The 17,460-nt window shown below is 52.0% G+C and overlaps 1 protein-coding gene across 11 annotated transcripts in view; it reads right to left on the bottom strand.

The window, feature by feature from the left end:
• Positions 1-17,460, bottom strand: part of NCOR2 (nuclear receptor corepressor 2) — a 287,903-nt gene that overhangs the window by 170,921 nt on the left and 99,522 nt on the right. For all 11 annotated transcript variants that reach the window (XM_067307243.1, XM_067307251.1, XM_067307252.1 and 8 more), the window contains exon 4: positions 8,782-8,962. In XM_067307243.1, coding sequence (XP_067163344.1) covers positions 8,782-8,962 — 181 coding nt within the window. The remainder of the gene's footprint in view (positions 1-8,781; positions 8,963-17,460) is intronic.

Genomic DNA, 17,460 nt, shown 5'->3' with positions numbered 1-17,460 from the left:
AGGCCCTTGGCAAGGGGAGGCACACAGGAATGCCAGCCGAGCAGGGAGGCCAGGGGAGTCCAAGTATATCTGTGATAAGATGCATGCGCTTGTGAATTGCTAATCGCCTCCTGCTGCTTCGTCATCTGCACTAACTGGTCAGATCACATATAACTGGAAAGAATCACTTCCCCCATCCCGGGAAGCAAGTGCATCTGGAGCAAGCTGGAGCAAAGCAACCCCCACCCAAAAGATGAGGAGAAGTGAAGAACACCAGACCAGCCTGAGACTGCAGCGGGGAAAGAAACAGCTCGGATGTCACTGCCTTGGGTACCAGGACCAGCTTATCTTTTCCCCCAAATTCATGCCACGTGGGGGTTTTATCATTACTTTCCACGAACGCTCAGAACTGCCGTTTCGGATTGACCGTACGCAGACCGCAGCGGTGACTAGCACACCCCTCTCCGCCCTGCGCGGCGCCCTGCGCTTTAATGCATCCGCAGGAGAGCAACGCCAGCTCCCGAGACACCAACTCCACCCCCACGGACCGGCAGAGCTAAGCAGCAAACTAGCCTGTGATGTTTTGGGGAGACAACAGCACGGCGCACAGGAACCCTTGCCGTTAAAGAAAATACAGGCTTCAAAAGCATTTTACTCTATAATAGACATACAAACAGTTTAAAGATATAAAAAAAAAAATCAGCATGAATCCATGCAGCACACCCAGCTTGCCATGCTGCCCTGTTGCAAGCAGAAAAACTAGCAATATTTCTTCCAATTACAGGGGTGAGGCATACAAAGTCAAGGGACTTTCCTTCCCCCAAGCAGATCAGGCGAGATGCTGCACTCTGCGAGCCCTGTAATATCGACTGAATGGAACAGAAAAGTCCAATTATGTAAATGATGAAGCAGGTTCCGAAGAAGCAGCCAGCCTTAACATGCCGCCCTTCTCCACAGTTACAGCTCGAAAGGCAATTTAAAAGGTTGTTTTGGATGTCAATCACCACAAATGAGCAGAAGGAAGCGAGAAACAACAACCTGCATTCGAGGCACAACCGATTCACCTCGAGGGCTCCCAGCAGTGCTAAGCCTCAGCCCCGCTCTCCACGACTCCCACGTCCGCGGGAACGCTGCAGGCTGGAGTGGCTGGAGGCAGGGAAGAGCAGGGCTGCAGCCAGCTCCGAGAAGGTCATGCTCAGGTTTTACATCTGGCTTCCACGACCCACAAGGGCTCTCGCTGCCATGCCCAAGGCTCTCGGGCCACAGTTTTACCCCTCAGCCACAGAAACTGCAGCAGAACATTAAAAAAAACAGTCATCTTGCCAACCATGGTGCTCCTTCTCTTTAACCCCTCTGCCTCAAGGCCTGCTGGAAGAGCTGAACGTCCTGCAAGGACCACGCAGCGCCTCCTCACAGGCTCTGGTTTTCAGACGAGACCGGCATGAGTCTGGGCATGGGACAGATCGCCCCATTACAGATACAACATTCCTGTTGCTATTTCTGTTCCTTTTGCTTCCTGTCCCAAGCTGGTGCATGCGACGGGCTGCTGACAAGCCTTTGCAGCTAGCCAGACACAGCCGCTTTGCAACGGGCAATGAAATGAATTCCTGTGCGTACCATGAGAATCAGAGGGTTTGCATAAGCCAGACGTACCCTCCTGAGCATGTGTGTTCATGTACGGGTGAGCAGGGGTTGATACACACACGCGTATCCTGCCTGCTATTTGGAAATTATCTCCTGAGGAGGAAAGGAGGGAGAAAGGAGGAAAGCAGGGGAAGACATAAACCCAGCCAGAAGTGTTGGTAGAGTGTGACAACATGAACAATGCAAATATTTCAGCTTTTAAATATGTTTGGAATGACAGAGAATGCCAACATCTCTCTCTTTCCCAGAAATAGCTTTTAATCATTGCTGTCCTGACACAAAGTCGTCCCCTCTCCCTCCCCCACCCCGCAGAACATTTTATAATCAGATTTTTATCAGGCACGAGTCAACAGCATGAGCAAACACATGGCAGATGGGCGGATGTTTAACATGTTGCAGGAGGATCCTCCTACAGCTGTTGAACTCTGCATCCCAGTGCCACTTTCTATTATTCAATACCCAACTGCACCAGCCGCCTTGGGACTATTAAGCACCCAGAGAAGCCGCAGAGTGCCTCCCTCTGAAGGCGGCTGCAAGGACAGGTGACCAGAAACGTTCTTCTCTGCAGGAGAAGGAGGACAAAAGCAGGGAAGACGCTAGGATATTTGTACCCACTAAAATTCTTCATTTCATTGAGGTTAAAGCCACTTCCATAGAAATCTGCTCCTCTGAGAAGCAGCTCAGAGGCCACGCGATGGACGCAGACGTTGCGTCAAGTACACTGCTGTCCTTACACGAGCCAGAGCCCCGAGAGCAGGAGTTGTTCTTCTCATGGCAAAGCGTTCGAGGCAGCTCACCTCTCGCGGGGCTGCGGAAACCATACGCTAGCAGCGGTCTGCGACTCGCTTCAGTTCCAGACTACCCAACGGCACAAGTAGCAGGGCGCTGGGAACATCAGTGTCTCCTCTCTCCATAGGCCCCGGCCTCGAGCCTGCTCTCCCGCGGCCCTCCCTCAGGGCAAGGACCACAGCTCCGGCACCCTGCGCCGCCCCGACTCCCGTGGAAGAGCTGCAACTACCCGGCACAAACGCTGCCATGTCCCATAGCATCTCCAGGGCTCCCTGGCAGCTGCTCTCTCCCCACTAGATCCAACGTGGCCAAGAGACGGGACATGGTCACAGCCACGCCGGCCAAGGGAATTGCTCCCTCTCCTGAAGCGAAGGCCCGTGGTTGGGCACGTGTATTGCCACCAGATGCCCACTTGTGGATGTTCATCAGAAGCTGCCGCTAACAAGCCTGGGGCTATTTTTCCCACGTGAAAAACAGCCTCTGGAGGGGACGCAGAGCCCAGCGGAGCTGCAGCGTCCATGCCACAGGCTCAGGGGCTACGAGAGGACACGCACCAGGCAGGGCCGACGTTCGCAGCTTCGTTTTATTACCCAGCTACTCTGGGCTATTGTTCCGTGGCCATAAATCACGGGGAGGCCCTGGAATTCAACGCCGCTTTCCACGGGAGGGAGCCGGCGGGGGCGGCAAGGGCCCGCGGCTCCCCGCGCCAACCAGCCGACGCAGCCGCGCCGGCACCGCGCTCCTCCTCGCTAGCTCCCGCGCGGGCCGCCGCGCTCGGCACGTTCCCGGCCGCTCCGCCGCTCCGCATCCCGCCGGAGCGCCGCAGCTCGCCCGGTTCAAAGCCCTGCTGCGCCTCCCCCCCCGGCACGGCCCTCCCCAGCCCGGCATTACTCCATTAGAGATGAGGCTCTCGCCAGTCACCTCCTAGCCAACTGGGGCCTCTGCCAAGGTCAACACAAGTTCCAGCCAGTTTCATTAATAACTGCGAGACCAGCCCACTGGAAACTCTGAGAGGTTAATCCCAGCAACGGATCAGCGTTCCCATAACAAAGCCGTGCAGCAAACCGCAGGGCAGAGAGGCGGCGGGTGATTTACCAGCCAGCCATTCCAGCTAGCCGCGCTCCAGGCTGGAGCGCGCTCGCTTCCTCGCGTTTGCACAACGAGTTTCAACCGGCGCTCCCCTGCCGAGCATCCTCCCCGGGATCCGCGGCCGGGGCCGGAGCGAGGGCAAACCGCTGAGCGCTGCCCGCGGGAGTCCCCGGCCCCGCGTCCCTCTCCGCCCCTAACCCCGGGGCATCCAGCAAGGAGGGGAGCAACGCCGGAGGAAGCCCACCAGGAGCAGCGCTGCCTGCTTGCCGGACAGGGCAGGAGAAGCGAGAGGGAAACAACAGGAAACAGGTCTCCCAGAAGAGCTTTAAACCGCCTCCAGTGCTCGGCCAGGCTGCGCTCAGAGCGGGAGCTAAGCAGCTAGCCAAGACCCTTTCCATCACACAGCCCATTTTCCAGGAGTTTATTGTAAATCAGGCTCTGGAACGTGCAGTCAGTGTGAAATTTGGCATGTACGTTGCTGGCTTCAATGAATCATTAAAAATGTATTTTAAATGTGCTAATTCATTCTTTTTTAATTAATTGCTTTTAAAGCTATATTAACATGCATCAAAGCAATCACCCTCAGCTCTAATTTCCATTTCCATATATATTTCTTAGCCTTGGTGCTATCTTTTACAAGAATCCCACCTTCTCCTTCCTTATTCCAGTTATTAGTTTATAGCACAATGAAAACATTAATGCAGAAAGGCAAGCAATTAAAACCCTTCAACAACGTAAAGCAGAGTCCAAGTAATAACAACACATGGCTTTTTAATAGCCTTTTTCCATCAATAGATGTCAACTAGTTTACAAAAGGGGGAAGTGGCATTATCCCTTTTACAGACGGGGAAATCCGAGACACAGAGAGGGGAAGTGACTTACCCAGCGAGCAGCAGCCTGCCAGTGGCAGATGGGAATAAGATTTGGGTTTCCTAAGGCTCCATCCAGCACCGTACCTGTGAGACTATATGGCTCGCCGTGAGTTTATTCCTGCTGTAGCAGTAGGCTATGCCTAAGTGCAGCCAGCCAGCCTTTGCAAGGGGACTAAACGCAGATCGCTACTGACTCACATCCTATAGGAAGAGCAGCAAACCACATACGTGGTGGAAAAGCCGTCTCAGAAATGGGAAAAAGAACATGTGGAATCGTAACAGGAATAAGAAGATATGAAAGGAAAAGGCATAGGGTAGGAACTAAGCTCCAGCACTGGAGAGCAGTGAGCAGCTACTGCTTGACCAGGAACACGACGCTCACTGTCCCGATGGGGCAGGACTGCGCACACCACCAGCTGCAGCTTGCACACCTATGCTCAGAGACAGCGTACCACCCAGACACGGCACCAGCCTGCTCTGGCGAGTCTGCGCTATTCCTATCTGCTGCTACGGGCTGGGGGTCCGTGACTTTATCAGAAAGAAAGCAGAAACCACCAAGGGTCCTGGGAACCAGCTCTGCCGAGAGCAGACCGGTAAATCTGCGTCATGGCAGTTCTTCCAGCGAATCTCATGTCCACACTTGCAATCATGAAAAAAACAGTTCTGTTTTAATTTTGTTTGGTCATTCTCAGCCAGCTCAATGGAGCACCGTCCCGGAGACGGCGTCAGCCCACATGGGCACCTGGCACAGGGAGACTCCACTTCTCCCATGGCAGATGTAGGCTCACCTGAGCCTTCCTAGTTCAAACCCAGCAGCAAGAGTACAGGAACACGTGCACTGCATGGACATGACGGCAACCCCTGTCGAGGGAAAAAAATATTCAAGTGGGGAAAGCAGGCCAGAAAACAACCTTCTGCTCCCTGTCTCGAGAAGAAGTACTAGTGTTCAAGGATATAAGTAATGCAAGGTGTGTAAGGAAAGGCAATATGTTTTACTAGATCAACTGAGATTTAGCTTTAAAGCTGCTGCTTTTGAAGGGCGCACTGCCCAAAAGCATGCCTGGTTTTTCCAGCTATAATGAGTTGATCTAATAGATCTTACCTTCTCCTTACAAATTAAGCCTCACTTAGAAAATGTGACTGCAGCGGCCTAGAATGGGGTAGAGAGGTCCAGCTCACCCCCTGTTTGGGAGGGATAGATAAGGAAATGATTAAGAAAAACTAGAAGAGATCTAATTCTCTTCCAGTGGTGTCAAAGGGAAAAGCTCTGGAACCTATTAGCAGGACTGGCTGTATAAATTACTATCTCTGTTCACACCACAGATTAGGGCCCAAAACAAAGGCATTGGAGATGTGCAGGAATGGTGTTTCCTCTCTTCCCCGGGCTGATAAAACTGGGTAATCCTGATGCAACCAGCAGTTTTCAGGGACGTGCTAAACTCGCAATACCACAGACCTGATCCCGCATCTTGCCTCCACTGGTGCTCTGCAGCCAGCAGAAACCAACAGGTATCCACTGGTTAAAAGCAACATTCATGACCCCTGTGTTACACTTATGTCATTTAGGACAGTCAGGCTAGCACTCCAGCAGCGTAAAAACAACCATCATTTTTATTGTGGAGTTTGGGGAACTCTTTATTGTGTAAGAATTAGCCTAAACTGTAAAATCATCGTGAAGAACAACTCCAGCACTTTGGCAACACAAGCTGAGCTCCTCACCAAGTAATGTGACTGCAGCAACACGGAACAGGGCAAGGGGTAAGTGAGCAACCCCTGCGATACTCTGATTAAATAACTGCCAGCATGTTTAGTAATACTTGGCTCACACGGTGCATTTCACCCGAAGAGCTCAACCAGTTTGCAGAGCTGCCCTAGATAAAGCATCGAATGACCCCGTCACGCACTGAGTCAGCAGCACAGACAGGAATAGCAGATCTCTCTCGTTCTGCGCGTTAATCACAAGGCCGCACCGCTTGCGACCGCGCATGCACCGCTGCCCTCCCGCTGATCAATGCGCAGCTCACGGACACGCGTCAGAGCCCTCGGGCTCGCAACCATGGCTCGCGCTGGCGGGCAGGGAGGAAAGCTTGCAGAATAACCTTTGAGAACGGTGGGACATGATGAGTAAGCATGAAAACCAAGGTGCCACTAGAAGAGATGCGACGGCCAAGTGTCTGCGGGGATGGTGCTGAATGGGAATTAGCAACCAGGAAAAGATGGATCTGGACGTGTCATTTCATGAGGTCACATCAGCCATGCAGGAGAGCTGACGACAGTCCCAGAGCTTTCTGCAGCTGCTCATAAAAAGGTCTTTATCAGCTATTCTAGATGGTGATTTACACCATCAGAGCTGAATGCCAAATTCAGCTGCTGCGGGCTTAGCACAGAGGCAAACTTGATAGTTTTACACATGTAAATGGCCCAAATACACAAGTGTCCAGACCTTGGGGCCAACAGACCAGTGTCAGTTCTCGACATTCCCTATGGATCATCACACCCAGAACAGGCCCTCTGATGCGCTGAGGTTCAGAGATGCACACATCAGCTGCCAGTGCTTTACTCTGACCTCAAGGCCCACAGCAGTTTATAGTCTAGGTTGAGAGCGACTGCTCAAGGATAAAGCCAAAAGAGACTGCTATTAATCCAATTTCCAAGGCTACAAAGACAGATATACAACACACCTCCTGACTGGAAGGACACTGGTACCGTTCCCCAGACATGCCTTCTGCTCCCACCACTTGAACAGCAACAAGACTGACCCACTCTCGCAGCCTGCTCAGTCCGTCGCGCTCTGGGAACAGCTCCAGCTAGTTCTGAGCAACTAATTCTGGCTCCACTTAGGTTCCCACCAGTCAGGGACACCACATTTTTTTTCTTCTTTCCAGACTCTGAAATTACAAACGGCTCCACTAAAAGCATAATCTTGTCCTGCTGAATTGTATCTCACAGCTTTCTCTCTCTCTTTCATTAACAAATGTTTTAAGCCCCATAAAATGCATGTAATTCTTGGAAATGTGTCACAGACTAAGAAGCAAATGCAGCCCCTAACTCAGCAACTAATGCCTCAAGAGTGCCTTTGCCTATTAGAAACAAGTAGCTGAGACAACACATGGTTTTCTGGTGAGAAGCAGAACAGGACTGCTGATGGAAATAACGTGCAGACAGAAAAGCTGTCCTGGTTTCCTCACACTCTTTGGAGAGAGGATTTTTTTTGTGTGTTTGTTACATGGCCAACAGTTTATTTCCCCCATCAGTCACCCAAACCAGAATCTCCTGAACATACCCTCCTCTGGTTTGGAGCCACTGCAATATATCTCAGTGGCATGGAAAGCAGGCTCCTGGCTGGTCATAGAGTCACCTCATTAAGACCCGTCTTGGAGGGAGCAGCAAAGAACGGAACATGAACTGGGCCACAGCACCTAGGAGGCACCTTTTTCAAGGCAACGCGCTATCAAGAGCTAAAGGAGAGAGAGAGATGATACGTCTGCTGCGTTTCTCATGGTTCCCAAGTTCAAATTTGGCTCTTAGCAACGAACGAGCTGCTCCATCCCTTCCTAGCACCAGTTCTCTAATTACGCAAGCACTGGCTATTCTCAGTTGGCAGTCACTGCAGCCCTTTTCTCCAGGAAATCCAGCCATGCTCCTCTTGGAATCTGAATTACTCTTGTTTTACCCCACTTAAATATCTTTCTCGTTCAGGGCATGTTAGCAGGATCTCACGCAAGAGCCACAAGTACCATTAGAATAGGAGAAGTCGGAATATCCCGACACTCCCAAGCAAGAGAGCTTTCTTGTCCACATGTTATTCCAAATCAGTTCCCACAGCAAGATAGCAAAACATCCCCATTGCCCCTGGGTAAGGATGCCAACTTCCTGCTCCTTTTAACGACAGCTACGAAATCTCTGAAGCCCAACTTGCAGCAGCATTAACCCCCTGCATTCACAGGCTGGTGCTCGCATCAGCAGCTCAGGCCAGCTGCCCCCAGCCGGTTTGTCCAGCAGGACTTTCCTGCCAACCAGGAATAATTCCAAACTCAAGGTAAAGCCATATATGATTCACCCCACAGAGCGTGAAACTAAATCCAAACATACAGGCACGCAAGCAAGGGATTTCTCTTTGTAAAATTTATCACATGCGAAGAGGGGACAATTGCAAGTAAACAATTTGCTTTGTTAAGTAAGACTAAGACAAGGGAGGTTTTCCTGGGGAAGATCATACTAAAGAACCACCAGCAGCCAACCTTCCCCAAGGAGGTCACCTGTCTCAGTGGAGACCATTCAACACCACAAAGCACATGGTTCGATGCATCGGGAAACACAACCGACACAGATTTCCTCAGTAGCACTTCCACACCAGAACGCCAAGGGGATCCCAAAACACACGCCCACCTGGCGGCTCTCCCCTTACCTTCGCGAGGTCCTCCGTCCCGCCCTGCTGGCTTTGACTCAGGAGAGGCGAGTGCCGCATCAGCGGGTCCTGCAGCAGATCCAGGCGCGGTCTCTTTGTTTCAATGAACTCCAGGTCCGACGGCTTGGCCAGGTCAGAGATATAGGGGTGCGCCTCGGTCCGCAGGTGCAACTCCTGCGATCTGAGCACAAAGAGAAAGGAGACTTTAAAAAACACAACCAACCTCTGCTTTCCCCTGCATTAAGACTGCTCAAAACGCTGCAAACCCTTCAGTGAGGACAGAGATCTCATCCTCTGCCCATTCCCCAGGAGGATGCACCAAGGGAGCCCATGCAGCCCCAAGACTGCAAGATGTTTCAAGCCTTTACAAGCCCAGGAGCCACAGCTCTGGAGCTTGGCTGCCGTGCACTGCGCATCTCCTGGAGCATTTGCTCCTTCGGGGCTCTCCGCACTCACCACGGAGCAGGCGCGCCTGCTGGGCCTGTTCTGCTCACGGGCAAAGCGGGACATTATCCGGGAAGCAGTACGCAGCTGCAGCACCACAGCTACCCACCAAGGCTATGTAGCCAGCTTAGTCACTCCCAGTACGGCAGGTTGCCCCTTCCCAGCCCCTCAGCACCAGGGAAAGGAGCAGAGTGAAGACGTTCAGTCCTGCTGACGCTGCTGAGAAGCTATGAGCCTGCCACGGCTGCCCAGAAAACATATGGTCTAACAGCAAAAAGTTGCATAATTAACATGAAACGTCTTCTCTGCTCCAGGCAGCAGGGTGGAAAGTCATCACAGGAACAGAGAGATTCCTTGCAAGAGCTCGGCAATCAGGAAAAGCCAAGCAAAACCGTGGGCCGAGAAGAGGATTCACGCCGAGCTGTGTTCTCAGTGGCACTGCTGGAAATGCCAAGGAAACCACAGAGTTTGGATGCGCTCTCAGCAGAGTGCAAGAACCTGGCCTAGATCACTTCCCCTTCATGCTACCCGTATCAAAACTCCTAAAAAAATCCCTTCAGGCCACACTACTGTCGTCATCCTCCTCCTCCTTGTCGACACCCGGAAAGCACAGCTGCTCTCTCCCGTGCCACCACGCACGGTGGGCAGCTGTGCCTACACCAAGGCACGGTGCCCAAGGCCACGTGGTGGAGCCTCCCGCAAGCCACCCGCAGAGACAGGCCTTCGCTCTGTGCTCTGCCCGATTCCAGGTGCCCACACTGAGGCTGGCCAGAACTAGCCGAAGCTCGGAAGATCCCCACATCTGGCCCATCGGATCCCCCTGTGGGCCCTAAGACCACAGGAAGCCCCATTTTACCACTATTTAGTCAAAGGTACCTGCCTCACTGCACGTAACTAAAACCTCGTTCACGAATACCAAGATTATATATTGAGGGGAAGAATGAATACTCCTCTGTGGCTAGAGAGCCGGGATTTATTTTCACAAGATGGGGGAGGGACGAAACAACCCCAGCCACCGGCAGTTCCCCGGCCCCAGCACAGACCTGGCGAGCGAGAGGGGCACTCGGTCCCGGGACGGCAGCTGCGCTGACTGCTCCCATCAGGCTCAAATATCTTTCACCTGCTAATATGATGCAGTTGATAATACCTGGAAATTGGGGGGGTTGTTTTTAAAAACAAGCATAAAACCTTTTTGCGGCTGTATTTTTCCTAGCAGGAGCCTCCTGAGGGAATTGTAAAGGGATCCTGCAAAAACACATTAAAGCTTTTACTACGCCCAAGGATCAAGCTTTGTTGCAGCAGCTCCGAGGGTGTGTTTTTAACACTTCAGACAGACGTGCCTCTTAAAAACACACACGCACGCACGCACAGGAGATTCAGAACTTGGAGAAAAGCATCGGTTTTTTCTTCCCCCCTTAAACAAGCTTGGTCAGGCCCTCCCGAGCCGCGTGGTACCAGGATCCTCCCCGGTTACCAAAGCAAAGCAAAGCAAAGCAAACCAAACCGCCTCCGAACCGCTCGGCGCGAGGAAGGCAGGGGAAGCGCTGTGTCAAGAGCAGGCCTGAAACACAGCGGGTCTTGTACACGGTTTCGCCCCCTCCACAAACTGCGGTCGCCGGCGCTAATTTTTACCTAGCTCATTAAATAGCTGGGAGAGGACGACAAAAAAGGAAGGAACGGTCCAGAGCCCTCTGAGGGCGGCGGGAGCCTCCCCAGCGGCTGCAACGGCTCTGGAGCGCGTCCAGGGAGGAGGCACCCGGGCGACACGGATCTCCTGGGCTGGCGTGAGCCTCTGCCCTCCCGCACGCCGGCGCGGCACGCTGCGCCGAGCTGCAGGAAGCCCGCTACGGCTCGCTCTCGCTTCTCTCTTCCTCACCCACACCAGCAAGCAAGCGCGTGCAGGCCAAGCTCGGCTGCTGCGGGTTTGGCACGGGGGGACGGCGCTGGAATTCGGGCAGCCGCTCGCTGCTGACACACGGAAACAGAGTCTGGCTTGTCCTCCCCGACCTTCCCAGCAAAGAGGGGCCGGGGGAGCGGAGCGGCCCTCGCACGCCTTGCGCCGCTCGGAGCTCCAAGCGGCGAGCGCCCAGGAACGGAGCTCCGACCCTTCGGAGCAGAACGGCTCCTCGATTTGGCTTCGAAACGCGGCTCGTTTCACCTGCAAGCCCTCTCGCACCAAGCGACAGAGAACTCGGCTCAGCAAGCCCAGCGGTACCTCGTGGCACCTCCCGGGTTTCCTGCTGGTTTGCCCCAGCCTCTCGTGCAAATTCTGCCAGCTCACAGCTGCGCTCCAACAGTTCGAGCTCTGCTGTAAAACCGAGTAACAATAAGCAACTGTTGAGCAGGGCAGGTGTTAAAATATTCCAACACCCGAGGCTCTACTGCACCAAGGCAATTAAAAAGCTGAGGTATTTATTTTCACTTTTTTTTTTTTTTTTTAAAGTCTGTACTACCAAGAAGCTGCTAATTGACACAGGACAGCTCTGAGACCTCCGTAGTTGTCACGAACGCAACAGGAGCCACCGCACAGACATGACCGCTACACTCAAAAGCCATGTATTAAGATAAGAGTAACACTCAGCTTTGTAAAGGCAGTTAGAGTGAGCCAGGGGCCATGCTGAGGAAAGCAGCTGCTACATTACAGGGTGCTATTTTATTTCCATTTCCACATCCATTGGAGCTTCTATTAAATTTATCCGCTGGAATTTCCAGCCGCTCCCGAGATTACTTTGCCCAATACAACCCACTCAGCTTGTCTTGGCTGCAAATAAAAACACTCTTACTTGAAGCCTTCACACCTTTCACTCTTTACATCCACACCTGCAGCGAGCTCTTTACAACGGACTTTTATAGAGCAATGACATTTTAAAATTACATTGCCTTAAAAAAATATATATATATATACACTGTTACATTCAGTTTGGGGTTTTGTTGCATTTTCTAAATAGTTCCCACCTGTTTGTTTTATTCCAGACATTCCTACCCCAATACCTTGGGCTATTGAAGCTGCAAGCCCAGGGTTTGCCCCGGCATCTAGCTGCGCCATCTGCTCACTGCTCTATCTTGGCCAGGTCCAAATCCAGAAGACGAAGATGACCCAAGATCAGATCTCTGATTCATAACTAACCTGAAAAGTTAATTGCACATTACTACCTGCAAAGCTGTGTGACTAATTCACCACGGCCACCTCCTCAGTGGACTGGGGCTGGGTGTTAAGGGGCTATGAGCTGCTCAGACGGCACACGAGGAGCAGAGCGCCTCTACCTCCTCCATGCAGAGGGTGCTCCTCACACAGTGGGACAGGGACCTGGGAAACGTCTTCTGCCACATTATACCTTCACCTGAATTATCTGAGCACAAAACGGGCAAAAAAGGGGGGTAGACTGCTAGTTAGATATAAAGGAAGTCGAGAACGTGTATCTCCTGGGAGATAGGATCTACTGGAATGTCTTGAGCTGCCGTCAGGGAGGAGATGCAAGAGCAGCCCTGAAAACAGATCTCACCTTTATCTTCTTTGCAAGTGTGCTCCTGCTGATGTCCAGGCGAGCCCTCCCGCCCCAGTAACCCACCTCGCTCTGCCCTTCAGAGCGGCGTAGCCCTCTCCTGCTCCTCAAGCCTTCCCTTCCTCCGCTCCTCCATCAGCTGAGGAGCAAAAGGTGACGGGGCAAGGAACGGTGGCTTTTCTGCAATACATGGGGAGGAAACCCAGCCTGGCCAACACGGCAAAATCCCCTTCTCCCCTTTGGAACCAAGGGTTCAAAACACCAGCAGCGCTTCTAAGCAGGCTCCCAGTAACTTCCCAACAGGGGATATTTTGTCTAAATTTTGCTCCCATCCACAAATAGCGTTCCCTACAACACAGGGCCAAGCATGACAGTTAGGGTGGAGAACTGGCTCTCTGTTTCTTGGAACCAGAACCAAGGTAAACCATCACCTTAGCATAACTGTTTATTTCCTCTGGCTGAGATGGTTTGGCGGCAAATTGTCTCCAAAAATAAGTTAAAAAAAAAAAAAAAAAGAGTAACCTCCAGCCCCCACAGGTACAGACAGACAATAAAATGCTTTTGAGAGCAAGTACTATAGTAAAACACTAGCGTTGAAGTGAATTATTTATAGCCAGTGCTAAGATTTGTCTGAGGTTTCAGCAACCCCTTTACGTGATATCCAGAGTAGGAGACCAGGCAACTGAGACCTGTTAAAGAGAGAAACCAGAGGGTTTTGCAGGAGCAAACCTGCCACCAGGCAGCTAGAAAAACACGTACGGGGAGCAGCTGATATATTCCCTCTGTCATCCCACCGGTGAGGGAGAAAAACAACACGGCTTAACAACAGAGGCCACGGAAAGAGCGGCCGGGCCGGCAGGAAGGGAGAGCTCCCGGCCCTAAGTGGCAGCTGTCAGCAGAAGAAGTCGGTCTGCACAAGCTGAAGGCACAGGACAGCCTTGTGTGGGATGGCTTCTTCCAAGCCAATTCCAATTTAGATGGGAGCAGATGCTTTATTTAAAACTTGCATATTTAAGAGTCCAATATGCAGGGTCTGAATTATTCATGGCCAGGACCACCAAAAGCTTTAAAAAACTGTGCCACGCAACAGCACTGGCTCACTCAGGAGAAGGAGAACGAGTACTGGTGGGTCTCAGAGCCCCCACCTCGGGCAGGCACCCAAAATCTGGAGCCTCGCTGGAAAGCCCTTGCGACAGTTGTGGGTCCCTGGAGCCCGCCCCAGCCCAGCACCTGGGGCACCCTCCCAGTTTCAGCAGGCCTGTTGCGTACATCATGAGATCACCCTGCCTCCCCGAAACAAGCTCTGGTTCAAGGTCACACATGGCAAAGTTGCTTCATGAGCTTTCATCACTCCATCACGACCAAGGCAAAGCCTAGGTTTCCCCTCACACCCTTCTACCAGGGCACACGAGCCCATCCTACCAAGCCCAGCGTCTCCAGCTCTTCTCTGCAGAGTCCCATCTGCTCTCTGCGCCCACCCGTGGATGGGCCCATAGCTTACGCTGGCACAGAGGGCACTGGTCGGACAGGACGGGACACTGGCACCAAGCAACCACGCGTCCGCAACTGCCCTTTCCAGCTCTTGTTTTCCCACGCTCAGTTCAGGGGGAAAAAAAAAAAAATCCAACCCCCAGAACATAATTTTAAATGTGAAAAGACGCAGAGAGCTATGCTTGCAGGGGATTTCAGCTGCACCACCGCTCACTCCTGAGAAAAGGGTCACCTTTAAAAATGGAAACTTAATTAAAGGCCATAAATAAAATCCGACTGGCCGCGCTGTTAACTCCGGAACAGTTGGTGCCATTTGGCCCAGTACAGATTAAGACTTAAAACTGCACGTTATATCCAACAGCCATACACGCCGCACTGGTTTTCCACACGCTCCAAACTCCCACAACTCCCTGGGCTCCTTAGTCAGAAGGATTAATCACATTCAATAAGCACAGTAATTAGGCGTGCTCTCATGCTATATTGCACATGGCTATCTCGGACGGCTGCAAAAACACAGCAGCTGGTTAACATATCCTAAACATCATACTGCAGAGCAACACCGGGTGAACTCTTCAAACTCTTAATGACTTCTAAGCAGAAGGACTCCAGAAAAGAGCATGGTCTCACGAACTGGTAAAATAATCTCCTATGAAAATAGTGACTCATCTTATTCTGGAAAAAGGCAGAATATGCAATGTTAACATGCATACCACTTATTACGGCCACATTTTCCGCCAGTGCAACCGTTATCCACCCCAGCATTCCTGGATCAATAAGGAACCTTGCTCTAAAACCATCACACATATGAAAGAGTCAAGAAACATGTCTTTGTCTGATTTTCAGAAACTCTGTCCCACTGACACCTGCCATTTAACACTCAACCCAGTTATTCTCATTTCTTTTGCAGATCAAAATATACATAGAAGAGAGAAAACCCTAATCCTTGTCACCTTGCCAGGACATTCCTCTGCAAGCATTCATGGTACGACTTGTACCAACAGCAAATCCTGAAATACTTCTCTTTGCTCCCGCAGTCCAGTTGGCACAGCCAACTGAACAAGCTATGGGGAAGTCTGTGGATCCTTCCAAGAAAAAGACTGCTACCAAAAAAACCATCAAGGAAAGCAGCACATCCCTGCAAAGAAACACAGAGCCAACTTTCCCTACAGCAACAGAGTCCGAGTGGTTCAAGTTTTTCTTCCTTCTTTCAAGCCAGACTTCGCTGTGCAGCAATTCAAGTCTTTACCCATTCCCCAAGGGGCGGTGAGGACTCTTGAGGTTTATTTACTCGAGGAAGGGTTGGCTGCAGCTCCACGAGCGTCACCCATAGGACTGGGCTGCCCTGAGTGGGAAGCAGGACAAGCAGGAGGCCTGTCCCCCCCAAGGAAGGAGCACCCATGCTGGAGGCAACGCTTCAGGGGCTGTTTCTCCCCATCCTGCCTGACCCACCAGGCACAACTATGGGGAAGTCCAGCTATCTGAACAGGGCGTTCAAAGAGCTTCCCGCTCAGGGAGACCCCAAATTTACAACCATCTCAGAGCTCTGTTCCTTCCAGCACGTTGCCACTCAAGACGGCAGCAGCTTTTTGCCGCTGACACCTGATTCACGCTAGAAACACTGACCCCACGGTGAAAGGCTCCACTGCTAATTCCCTTTTCACTGGCCTATTTCCTAGTGGCCACAACAAAAGAGCAGCCAGGAGAGGAGGAGAGACCATGAAACTAAAGCTGCCACCACAGGAAGATGGTCAAAGTAAGCCCGAGTGATTTCCACGGGATTTATAGCATCCCTCAAACACTTTGTGCAAAGAGAGCATGCAGAGGCTTTGGAGACTTGCCCAGGGTGAAGGCAAAACCAAAGTGGGACGCCATCCCCAGGAAACAGCAGAGGGGAAAGTAAATCCCTGCAGTTCCCCGGAGAGGAGCGGGAGCAGCACGCAAAGCACCTGCAGCCAGGCGGATAGCCCGAGAGCAGCCAGGCCCGAGCGGTCCCAGGGGCCGTGCTGCGTTCTCCGGCCGGAGCAACCGCTCTGGATCCGCCGCAAGGCGCAGCGTGGCAGGGCAGGGCTGTCCGTCTGGGCCGGCTCTGCTCAGGGAGCACGTGCAGGCCTCAGTCTCCGGAGCTGTCAGTCTGACACCTTCCACTTGCACTAGACTCACAAATTTATTTCTTTAAGGGGGCGGGAAGGGGGAAACGATTCTGGAAGAGTGTCAGACACTGCAACCAACACCAGACAGACTGCTTCCTTTCTGAATACCCAAAGCAAAGGGGAATTGGAAGGGCTCCCCCCCACCAAGGCTTGCTTTAAGGGGAGAGGGAGAAGGGAAGGAAAGGCAGCCTAGAAATCCATGAGCAACTGCCTGACACCCACCTCTGCTGTGTGCGAGGAAGCGTATTGCAAAGCTAAACACAGGATGAGCCTCTTCCTTTCAGACACAGCACACCCCTGTGCTTCCCTCTATTTATTCCCCCGTCCCTGCTTTGCAGACATTATTTGTTTGCTGTTGGTTGCTCCCTCCTCCCCTGCCCCTCATGCTGAGAGCCAGCTGCCTCTGCTTGAAAACCATCAACTGGAGCCCAGGAACAAAGCCAAAGTGCTTACAGATGCGCCCGGCGTGAACCTGCCAAAGGGACTCAGCTGCAGAGGTGCCTGCTTTCGCCACCCTCCCTTGTCCAGGCTTTGCTTCTGCACCAGGCAGAACCCACGCCATTTGCTGGGGTGGACATCAGCGTCAACCCGACCTGCTCCAGAAGCTCCGGGTTCTTGGCCCTTGAGCACACAGCAAATTCTGGGGTGAGCAACCAAGTGCCCAAAGGGCTCTATCTATAGCTGGTTTCATCAGGCATGATCGTAGAGCAGATTCTCATACCACGAAAAGGAGAAAGCACAGCCCCCAAGGGACAGTTTTCAAAATCTGGTACTTATAGCTGCAGGAGAACAGTAGCTGTATTTGCAAGAGAGACTAACACCTCCTCAACCCCAACTCAGCCTAGTTTGAACGGCTTCAGTAATTACACTGAGCTGGAAATTTCTAGAGACGCCCCCCATCCTGCATCCCCAGATGCCCAACTACTTCTATTTTTTTTTAATAGATCTATAGCCTAGTATGCTAATTGAGCTAAACTTAAGTGGTATTTTTAGCCTTACTACTGAGTATAATTTTTGCAAAAGTTCAATTCTTCAGATGCTGCAGGGAAAAAAGTGTGAAATGGAAAGTTGAGTCTGTTTTAAAAAAGTTT

Source organism: Apteryx mantelli, chromosome 17, assembly GCF_036417845.1.
Source record: "Apteryx mantelli isolate bAptMan1 chromosome 17, bAptMan1.hap1, whole genome shotgun sequence".
Taxonomy (NCBI): Eukaryota; Metazoa; Chordata; class Aves; order Apterygiformes; family Apterygidae; genus Apteryx; species Apteryx mantelli.
The sequence above is the reverse complement of the archived record's forward strand: the minus strand, read 5'-3'. Positions and strand labels throughout refer to the sequence as shown.